We start from the raw sequence: 11,622 nt of genomic DNA, 5'->3' as shown, positions 1-11,622 counted from the left end.
CATCACCACCACCACCACCATCTTCACCACCACCACTACTATCACCACCAACAACAACACTATCACCACCACTAGTACCACTACCACCACCATCACCATCACTACCATCATCATCACCACCACCACTACCACCATCAAAATGACCATCATTATCAAAGATAGCCTAGCGGATTCTGTTTATCTACCATGTCCTGGCCTTCTACCATGGACTTCACTTCTTCAACTCACTTTTCCCTCCCAATCCTCACAACCAACCACATTGTTTTCATTTTACAAATAAAGTGCCAGAAGCTCAGAGATATTATATATCCAAAATCACAGATCAAGTAAGAATTTGAGAAATTATTAAGAGTCAATGGTTTTGGAAGCTCCACTATATTTCAGAGTAATAATACGAGGCTTGGCTTATTCCAGTGGTACTCAACTTGTTTCTCTACTCAAATCTCCTGAAGAGATTTTGAAACTGATATTCTGTGAAAACTCTTGACACTACTTCAGCATCCCTGGCTGCCTCGCCGAATTGTTATTTTTTAGGCCACCTTAGATGAATCCAACACATGACCAAGGGATGAGTAGATCTTAATGAGTTGTAACAAGCAATATGAAATTCTGTCAACCAGACAAGTTCATTAGAAACTCATTACCCAGGCCTCTTTTGTCTTCATGTGGCCTACTCACATTAGCACCATCTGCCTGGCATGTATCAAAACTCCACATCCCCACAAGGAAACCAGATGTTTGGCATAAAGTACACTGCATACCTAAGCAAATTAGGAACAGTGAGACCATTCTATTAGAGTAGGAAGGATGGGAAACCCCTGAAAACTTGAGTCCAGATCCTAGCCCAAAGGCAACCATTTAAACATGCATTGCTAAAATTTGATTTTTATTGACATACAAGTTACAGCCAGGAGGACTACAGACTGGTGTTCCACAATACAGAAGGTTGTCTGTGGTTAAGAAGGCATGTCTAGGGAGAATAGTCTTGTATCGTCTACAGTAAAATTTGCCTACATACTGAACAATGGCTATTTCTGGATGACAGAATATAGATTGATTGATTGATTGATTGATTGATTGATTGATTTGGTACAGGGTCTCACTACACAGCTCGGACTCATAGTAATCCTTCTGTCTCAGCCTCCCCAGCACTGGGATTACAGGCATGTACCACCACACTTGCTTTCAGTGGCCAGCACAGCATGCTTGGGGTTCTGAAATCAGCATGGCATGTGGTACCAGGGATCAAACCCAGGTCCTTGCGCTTGCCAGGCAGGTGCTTAAACCGCTGCGCTACCTCCCCAGCCCTGGACTTATGGTTTGAATTTTCTCTTCTTTCTAGCTTGCTGTATTGATGAGCAGGTACAAACCCTGTAAAAATTAAAGGCACAGCCTTCAAAAGGCAAACTGCCAAGTATAACTTGGAAAGAGGACATGTAAAAATATTAAGTATGGAAGAAGTAAGGGAGAGAATTCTCAGTTCCAGTGTTTCTAATTTATGCTTGGAAATGCAATTATAATTTGCTTGGAAACTCAATTACAAATACTAATTCATTAGATGTGATGGCAATTAATTTGTTTCTCAAGCACATTATTAACTTTAGTCCTGAATAATATAAAGTTGGAAGAAAACCAGGAAAAGGGGGGAGTGGAGAAGATGAACTCAAATAGCTAAATAAGAGAAATTCTTTCTGCTTTTCCACAGCACAATAAGGTAACCATAATGTATAACCTATGATTGTTTCAAAATAATCAGAAGAATCCAAAATAACTGGAAAAATCCAAAGTATCTCGACACAGAAATGATTAATGTATGAGGATATGGAAATGCTAATTAACCTGATGGGATTATTATTACATTTGGTATGCACATATCAAATTATTACCCTGTATCCCATAAATACATACAAATATTATGAATCAGCTTTCAAAATATAAATGAGTTGAATAAAGTCTGAAACCTGTGTAAGAGCGAAGTTACTTTCCTATGGCATATTCTGTCTGTCTTCAATTAGATAACCTTCACCTATGGTTATCTCAGCTTCATCTTTAGTTTCCTGTTTCGACTTGTACCGAAGTGTTGTGCTTTGTCTGCGAGTACCTGTATGTCACTTACACTCCAGAATCTCGCTGCACAAGGTGTCTAAAAGATGATTCAGCACATAAATAATATCAGAAAATTTAAAATCCCCGGAGTAGCGGAATGGTTAGGTCCCTGGGTCTGAACTATCCTTGCTTTCCCCTCTCCTCCTTAATGCATTTTCTTAGAAGGCGTTACCAAGAATGCCTGTGAAATGATGGGCCCGTTGAGGCAAGGTGCGTGTCACTCATGAACCAAAGTGGCACTGCAGATTCTAGGAATCTAGTTGCCAACAGAGGCGGCTGTGGAAGTGATGCTCCTCGAGGTTTAGACCTTGAGCTGCTCCTGTGGATCACAGGACACAGCCGCGCCCCCTCCCGTCAGGCAGCTTCCCTGCTCCAGAGGAAGCTTTAGATGACCTGCACATGGCAGCATCCCAAGACAGGTCAAGTCCTGTCGTCCTTGTAGCTCTGAAAACATGTTCATTCCTTCCTTTTTCATAAGCTTCTGTTATCTGGTTTTCATAACTTAATATTGCCCCAGATTCTCTCCTACCTTACTTACCTCTAGATCTAACCTGCTCATTCTTTTATCCCTAGAATGTTGGTGTGACTCAGAGCCAAGCCCCTGGACCTCTTCCTTCCAATGTCTCCGCCAGCTCTAGGACCACAATATTTTCTACCATGGATGGCCCAAAGTCTCCCTTAAGCTCTAAACTCCCGCACCTCTTTGCCTATGGCACATCCCCTGTGGATGTCTAATTGGCTTCAAAAAACACAGCCTGCTTAACGTCTAACTTTGGACCCAGTCCTTCTCCCCATCATCAATTACTCCAAATCTGTGCCTGTCCCCAATTCCAGGTCTCAGACTCTTCCAAGTTTCTTTCCACTACTATTTGGGACAAAAGTCCTGGCAGAATTATTCATTCATTCTTCTCTTCCTTCTGTTCCTCATATCTGGCCTGTCATCAAATTCTACCAACTCTACTTTCAAAATAAATACTGACTGTGTCCACCCCCAGTGGAGCGACCACCCCTTCTCCCTTGCTAAGAGTTCAGAATGCACAGACAGAAAATCCTATGTTCCTAATTCACCGAAGCATCCGTCTCAAGAGCTACTCAAGTACTCCATACAATCAACAAGTTCCCTAAAAGAAGTGCACAAGAGCTACACTCTAACATTCTTAAAATGATATTTCAAAATAGAAAATCTTATTAAAAATGGAGTCCAGGGCCATGGAGATAGCTCAGTGGCCTAAGCACCTGCCTAGGCAAGCGCAAGGACCTGGGTTTCAACCCCGGTGCCACATGCCGTTACTGCCCCTCTGGGGGCATGCTGAGCTGGCAACGGAGTCTGGGCATGGTAGTACATGCCTGTAATCCCAGCACTGGGGAGGCTGAAACAGGAGGATCACTACGAGTCTGAGTTGCATGGTAAGATCCCTATACCAAATACATAAAATTAAAAAATAAATAAATAAAAATGGAGTCTGCATTTTATATTGGTCTCTAATTTAATCAACCATGGATGATTCACGAACTCCATTTTTTTTTCTTTTTTTCCATAATTTTATTGAGAAACAAATAGCAATGAGATAGTTTCAAGCCAAATTGGTAGGACAGTTTCAATAATTAACACATTGCATACATTCTTCCTAGTGGTTAATTGCTGTACAAGATGCAGACATGATGTCCTATTTACAAACACCATTAGAACAAATCCCTCTATTCATTAAGAGAATGTAACTATATATCTATCCTAACCACTTTGAATACAAAGATACAAAATGGACATCATCTGTAGCCCCCCTTTTTTTAATTAAGTTCAATTATTTGAATATTATAGGTGTGTTAACTCAGCAAAATATTCTAAAAGAGTCCAGTAGCGCAAGACCCAATACTAGTATGGACTACTAACTCCATTTTCTAAAGAGTAAAGATGATCCTATCTGTAAGCCCTATGATGGGGTACCTGGAGCTAGTCTTATAAGAAAATGCGTGCCTATAATCAAAAAGAACAGTACCAAAGCCCATCTCTCTTCATCCCTTAGAGAGTATATTCTGACCAGGTAAACCACTGTGTATGGAAGGCTATGTGCTAATTCCCCACCCGCCACGCACACATCTGGAGCATATTATATAATTTCAAAGTCCGATCTTGTCAGCTTCTTTTAGTGCTTTGTACCATTTTACAGATGTTCCCTGGCTGAAGGTTTTGCCTCAGAGCCTAAGGAGATGCATTTAATTAGCTTTGTGGATTTTGAAGACATAAAACCACTTGTGGAGGCAGGAAAAGATAATAAGGTCCTCCCTGCCCACCTGCCCCAAGGGAGAGTGATACATCTTCACACGTGTAGTTTATCAGGCATCTGTTGGGTGGAACTGGGATGTTCCACGGCTGAGGAGCAACTTGTATTGGGAAAGAGATTTGTCTTCCTGCTCTCCCTGAAAGCACCACTAAGTAGTCATGGATCCGGATGATTAAAATTTTCTTCTCATTTCAAGGCAAACATGTTCCACGCAGAGGTGGCTGGGCCAACAACTTTAAATACAAGTTGATCTTTTCTGTCCCGATGAGAGAAGTCAAACATGTCTTCTATTCTGCGCACCATTCCACAGAATAGTTTTAAGATGAAAACAGATTACAGTTAAAAAGGAAATGTCCCAGCATCTGGATTTTAGACTCGATGTCTCTATACACCAATCACATCATCTGGGGCTAATAAATTTCATTCCTTCTTATGCATCAACTGTCTTGTCCATTACAGGATAAGAGCTCATCTGCTTTCTTCCAGGAGATAGAACGGAAATCAAATTTAACAAGCTTGTCAAACATTTTGAGAAGCCAAGCAGCTGAAAAAAATGGATAAATAGCTGTACATGCACTCTGTTAATACTTACTGCATACCTTGGGTTATATGTTTGATCCAAAGTGACTGATGTTTGGATTTTTGGTTGATCTTCAAAAACACATAGGGTCCCAGCTGTTCGTGGTACTATTCCTATTTTGCAGCTCTCACGTTGACATCTAGTAAATGTCAGCTTAGGGTGGAGTATCGTGACTGAGAAACACGAGAACCAAAGATGGGAGGTGCTTCTCCATCAGTGACACTTCACCAAAGCCTCCTGCTATCATAGGGGATGGGCTTTTTGGAGACTGTTGAATCTAGAGTTTGTGACTGATTCATGGTCCAGTGGTAGGATTGGCGGGTGAGTGCTAAGCCAGCCCTACAGCAGGGAGCTTGCATACACTGTAAGGGACTGAAAGAGGCTTCGGTCTCTCTCCTCCGGCTGCTTTTGGTGTCTTGTGCCACCGTGAATGGTTGCCTCTCTGTCATAGGCCACCCTGCTTTGGAGTCAGCTGATTGTGGACTAAAGCTCTACAAACTGAGCTAAATAAACCTTTCCCCCCTTTTACCTTGGGAGTTGGGTATTTTGTCTCAGCAACGAGAGAAAAGTAACTAAGACAGATAAAGCCCACAGACTAACTTTAACAACATTAGAACACCATCCTTCGGGCCAGAGCCACCAACAGCCTGTGGAGCAACATGCCTCAGTTCTTCTGTGACTACTGCAATACATATCTTGCCCATGATCTTCTGTCTGTGAGAAAGACAAACTACAGTGGTAGGAAACATAAAGAGAATGTGAAAGACTGCTACCAGAAATGGATGGAAGCGCAAGCTCAGAGCCTGATTGACAAAACAACGGCTGCATTTCCACAAGGATAGATCCCTCCTACTCCATTCTCGGCTCCTCCCCAGCAGGGGCCACAATCCCACCTCCACCCAGTCTCCTGGGTCTTCCTCGCCCTGGTATGATGCCAGTACCCCACATGGGAGGCCCTCCCATGATGCCAATGATGGGCCTCCCTCCTGCCAGGACTTGCTCCCAGAATGAGGCCACGCATGAGAGGCCACATGCTGATGATGCCTGGACATCCGATGATGCGACCGCCAGTTTGGCCCATGGTGGTGCCCACTTGGCCAGGAATGACTCAACCAGACAGAGAAAGGGGAGGGGTGGCCTCTCTATATCAGTTTGATATTATTTGTTCTGCTTCACCAGGGGATCATGGGGCTGTGCCTCTGGGTGTTTTCCAACAGCATGAATGACCAGGAAGACTTGCTCCCCTTGACTTCCTGTCAAAGAATAATTTTGAAGGGAGAAGTATGATAAACAAAAGTGCAGACAGTACAGTTTCAATTGTACCGTGAAATATGAAAATAAGCTCATCAGCTCTTTTAGTTAAAAAGAAAAGAATACCATCCTTCATCATATAGAAGACTATTTTATGTACCACCAAGAAGTAAAACATTGTCATTTGTAAATTCAAATCTGATCATTATGAGAAAGAAGGTTTAAATGAAAAAAAATTCACATTTTGTGAATAGTAAGGAAAAAATAGTTTCGTTTTTTTTTTTTTTAGTCTTTTATTTATGTATGGATTTGGTACAGGTCTCATGATGGAGCTTGGACTGGTAGCAATCCTCCTGTCTCAGCCTCCCCAGAGCTGGGATTACAGGCATGCACCACCATGCTCAGTTTTGGTGGCTGGAACAGCTAGGTGACCAGCACAGCATGCGGAAGCCAGGACTGAACCTGGGTCCTTGCACTTGTCAGGCAGGCGCTTAGGCCACCAAGCTATCTCCCCGGTCCTATCATTGTTTTTAAGATAAGAGAAAGGTAGTTACTGCCACTTAATAAACCAACCAACAAAGCAGAGACTATTTTCCTGTTTACATATCTGTCAAAACATGCTATGTTCCAAATTCATGATTACTGAGAAATTTTCCTATCTAAGGACTCATGAAATATCTCTATTTAGTTTCTGTTTTAACTAAAACAGTTAATGTCTTTATTTTATAAATACTATTATTAACCATGACATCAGTCTGAAAATATCAAAAGTTGATACTGCAGTACAGAGAAGAGAAAGGAATCGAGAGAAATCCTTACCCAAGAGACCAGAGCAACATTCCTCCTAGGCTTTCTTTTATTGTCAGTGCAGCTCTAAAAGCCTCTTCCATGTGTAGAAATTTATTTTGTAATTAAACAACCAAGCAAAATTATTTAGGTTTAATGATGGGTGCTGGGAATAGCACTCTACATGGCTAGATAGCTTTTACGAATGCAACTGGGACAATTCTTCTTAGACTAGGAGGTGTGACAGTAAATATTTTCAGCTCTAAGGGCCACAGGAATTGTCACACCATTCAACTGTGCTGTCCTATCACAAATGTCACCATTAGTCAACCAGTGTCACCGTAACCCAAATGTTAACCAACTATCCAGTGCTGTTGTGTGCCAATAAAACTTTATTTGCAAGTATAAGCAGCAGGCCAATTTTGCCTAGTGGAGTGTAATTTTCAAACACTCACCTTAAAAGATAAATAAGATCAGATTGTCTTATACATAAACATATCACACCAGACATTTAACAGCCTACGTGTCTCTCCAGTCAAATCTGCAGTCCTTTTGGTGGCTGAAATTTTACCCAGTGAAAGCTGATTCATTACACTACATTTTTTCACATACTCTCCTCCTCAGATGAAATGGACTGAGTTGGATAAGGTCTGTCTCAATGAATGACTGTCCCAAAAAAATGCAGGAGAAGCGCTCCAAGGTTTTCAAGCATTTAGCCGATTGCTACATAATATTCAGACACCTATGGTAAGGTTAAAAGAGAAAGCAAAAAACATACAGAGATGGACAAGCAATCAGAGCCATGAAAAGAGGGCATGGATGCTTGTGCATCAGTGTTAAACAGCTAAAAAAAATCCCTGCCAGAGCCGGGTCTGGCTTCCTGTCTTTCAAGACTCCATGAACCTTTGCTGTCAAAGCAGATTGGGCCACAAACACCAACACTCAAGTCCCATTTAATCAGCTGGAGTTGGCTCAGAGAACCCAGAATTATCTCTGAGAAGCTCAGTCACAGAAACCTGGTATTACATTAGGGACTCCCTGAGAGAAGAGCAGCACGTGACCTTCAAACACATCCACCTTCTCAGCAATCAGATTTAAAGCCACCAAGCCAGAGTCGGTGATATTTAGGGATGATGAACTTACAAAACAAATGCCACAGCCCTTTCTCATCTGCAAGATTCTATAAAAATATTTTAGTTCCATTTAGATGTTTGGCTTCTGTACGCAATAATCTACAAATTAAAAGTAGGTGTGCAGTGGTCCTTCTAGGAGACATTCCGGTCTGACAGGGTGAGTATGGATTAACAACAGGTGCAGTAAATCAAACACAGAATTTGATTCCTGTACCTCCCAAGAGCTGTTTCTATAAGCACGTTGGATAGAATTAGAAAATCAGCATCAACCTGCTGCTTTGGTGTAGCTTCATCAGCTTTGTACGTGCACTCAGTCACCATTTAGTTCTGTTATGACAATGGATAAGTGAAGCGGGATGAGTCGGAGATGTGAAAATGAATTTAAACTTCTGCAATTTTGCTGTACTCATATGGTGAGTCAGTTCTGCAGTCTGGGTGTGGATTAAGTTCCTAGATTAGGTCTTTTTCCATCAGGAAAAAAAAACAAACCTAAACTAGGCAGCTATTTTTCTTTTCTTGTTCGTTTGCTTTTATGTTTCCACCAAATAGCTGGGTATGCTGTAGTTATTCAGTAAGGGCAGGTAGAATAAATAAAGTTCATTAAGTTCATTTTGCTACAGATTCATTTATGTGGGTAATATACCTGCAAAGGCAAAACAGCATTTTGGGGTGATTTGTTCTGTAGGAATAGGCAAATCATATAAAAACACATCAAAATTAATGACTATTGTTTCTGGAAAAGTTTGGACTTTGATTACACCCATGCGTACCATGTCAATGCCTCAGGAGAGAACCTAGGTTTGCTGTTCTGTCTCATCCTCGGTATCTTGAAAAGGCACTATGGGTTATTTTCTTATTTGATTTAACACTAAGTCTTTAACTGAGCCAGGGCTGTCAACTGGATGAATAACTCTGAATATCTACAAGGAGGCCAATGCATTATTCAAGACCTTTACACCCTCCAAATTAAAAGGACTGTTTCCAAAGATCTCCTTGACAGGAATGCATAGGGTGGAGGTGCTTTTGACAACAGGCATCATTGCATAAAAGCCTTCAAATTGTCAATCGTCTATCCCTAAGACACAAAATACTGAGAAAGAACTAGCAGGACAAAATAAAACTGAGACTCAGAAGAGTCCAGGTGAACAGTTGAGAAACTTAGAAACACTCTCACTCCACTGGTTTAAAATAATTCTATAGCTCCATGATCCCGGTGAGTGATAAAGGAGAGCCCACCCACTAGAGGGCCTTGGGTGACCAAGGACAGGAGCCAGAGGACGGTGGGTTAGCCTGACCCTTTTACCCCATATACTGGTCCCATCACTGGTATCCCATCAGCCATCTCCCTTGAGATGTCTCCCCATTCCACTGCTTCCCTGGCTTCTCCCATGCACAGTGCTTGACTCCAAGATCATTTAAAGGGGAAATTAACAGTACACATCAAGGCAGTGAGTATGATGCCAATTCTGTAGTTACCTTATCAGAACAGAATCCGTGCCCCTTCCGAGGGGAGTCCCCCTGAGACAGCTACACCAGTGTGTGCTACAGGGAACAGCCTGGACCACCATGACTCCCTCAATCCCTTGGGAGAGTTTCCATGTAGCCCCCAACTCCCCTTCAAAGATGGCCCGGACCATCATTTTATTGTGATAACGTGGGCACATTTGAAGTCTGCTCTCCAAGACCCTGAGCTGGGATCTTTCACTGCCACCCAGCACGCTTTCTACTGAGTTCTTTATTGGTCTTCAAGTCTTCAGACTCTCCTTTCCCCTCAGGGCCACTGTAATGGCTGATACATCATGTCAACTTGAGAAGTCTAGAAACTTAACTAAGGGGCTCAGCAGTCCTACATCCTAGGGTGTAGAGGACATGCTCTAGGGTGGCTGTCTAGGGTCTGAGAAGTGAAGGCTGATTCACTGTGTCAACTTGAGAAGCTCAGAAGTTTAACTAAGCAACTCAGCAGGGAGTCAGGGTCCTCATTTTGTAAACATCCTGAGTCTGTAAAAGAGGAGGGTAGGGAGAAAATGTGAGTGGTACACCCACCCCACAGTCAGCAGCCTACACACAAAATAAAGGAGGAAAAGAGACTTACTCTTCTCCCCTTTCTGTTCCTGTTGCTTTTTCTGTCTTCTGCTGCCTTGAACTGCTGCCCCTGCGCATGCTACCCTGTCTTGGAGCCAGATGATTATGGACTGAAACCTCCACAAATGGTGAGACAAGTAAGCCTTTCCCTCTTTAATTTGGGCATCAGGTATTTTGTCTCAGCAACGAGACAAAAGTAACTAACACAACCACTCGGATGGAAACTGGGCAGTCTGCCTGTCTCCCATTCTCCTGGCCTTATCTTAGGAGAAAGCAAACTATGGGAGACAGTTCAGAAGACAGATCCTACCTTCTTCACAATTCCTGGTGATTATAGGCCCTTACCCTTCAGGATGTTGCCTTCCCATCATGCCCTAAGTGATAGGAAGTGTGAAAGAAGATGCCCCACACAGGTTAGAGCGGGAAACTATCCTGCTCCGGGTGCAGGAGTCTCCAAAGGGAACAATGTTGAAAAGCCACACTTGTAACAATAAGAGTTAGTCCTCCCTAAGAACAGGAACATTCTCACAGTGCACAGAAAACCGCGTGGAGGATAACCCCGGCGCCAGGCAGGAGGACTGCGACACCTTGCCTCCCAGGTGCAGGGACTCCAATTAAAGTGATGTTCCCTTACCTCACAGAAGCTTTGACACTGGTGCTTCCTCAGGTCCCCTGGTTCCTTGCAGGGCTCCAGGCACTGGAAGAGAGAAACACAAACAAATTGGGGCATGGCTGAAACCAAAGCCCAGGGAATCATGAATTCATTGGCAGTCATTGCATTCCATGGCTGTTTTTCCTGGTTGGCTCAGAAAATTCAACTAATTGGTTGATCTAGTTTTAATTGGGTAGCGTACAAATCCAAGCAAGGGCACCACTGCAGAGTGAGAACCAAGAGAAATGTATTTCAACTGTGTTGGAAGCAGAGTTAGGCAGCCTGGTAGGAACTGACCGGAAAAGAAATGACGTACACTATCAGGTTGAGTATTTTGTGCAAAAGCTATTCTATAAAAATTTTTATACTCGTTTCTTAAAGTCTAAGAAATGCTTTTCAAAGTTTGCTGGTTCAGATGAAACTTTTTTCTCATAAAATGTAGTGCCAACTTGCTTTTAGATTGGGCTGCACTTTGAATACTCTAAGTATGTGGAAATGCAGTAAATATCCACATACAATTAACATATCTTTAGCTTAATGAGTTGAACAGCACTGACACATATCCGATCAATTGCTCTAATAAATAACTCTAAACTTGGAATCTGACACGAGAGTTTCATAACAGAAAGTAAAGCTTATTTAAACCTATATATTTCGGGGCTGGGGAGATGGCTTAGTGGAATAAGTGGTTTCCCAGCAAGCGCAAGGGCCTGAGTCCAATCCCCGGTTCCGCAAAAAAAAAAAAAAAAA

General features: G+C 42.4%; 1 protein-coding gene across 2 annotated transcripts in view; it reads right to left on the bottom strand.

Annotated features, from left to right (window-relative positions):
* Anos1 (anosmin 1) overlaps positions 1-11,622 on the bottom strand; it is a 209,656-nt gene that overhangs the window by 84,856 nt on the left and 113,178 nt on the right. For both annotated transcript variants that reach the window (XM_004647183.2, XM_023707448.1), the window contains exon 3: positions 10,855-10,917. In XM_004647183.2, the coding sequence (XP_004647240.1) occupies positions 10,855-10,917 (63 nt within the window). The remainder of the gene's footprint in view (positions 1-10,854; positions 10,918-11,622) is intronic.

This window comes from Octodon degus, unplaced genomic scaffold, assembly GCF_000260255.1.
Source record: "Octodon degus isolate 3935 unplaced genomic scaffold, OctDeg1.0 scaffold00291, whole genome shotgun sequence".
NCBI lineage: Eukaryota > Metazoa > Chordata > Mammalia > Rodentia > Octodontidae > Octodon > Octodon degus.
This window is presented reverse-complemented; position numbering and strand designations above follow the sequence as displayed.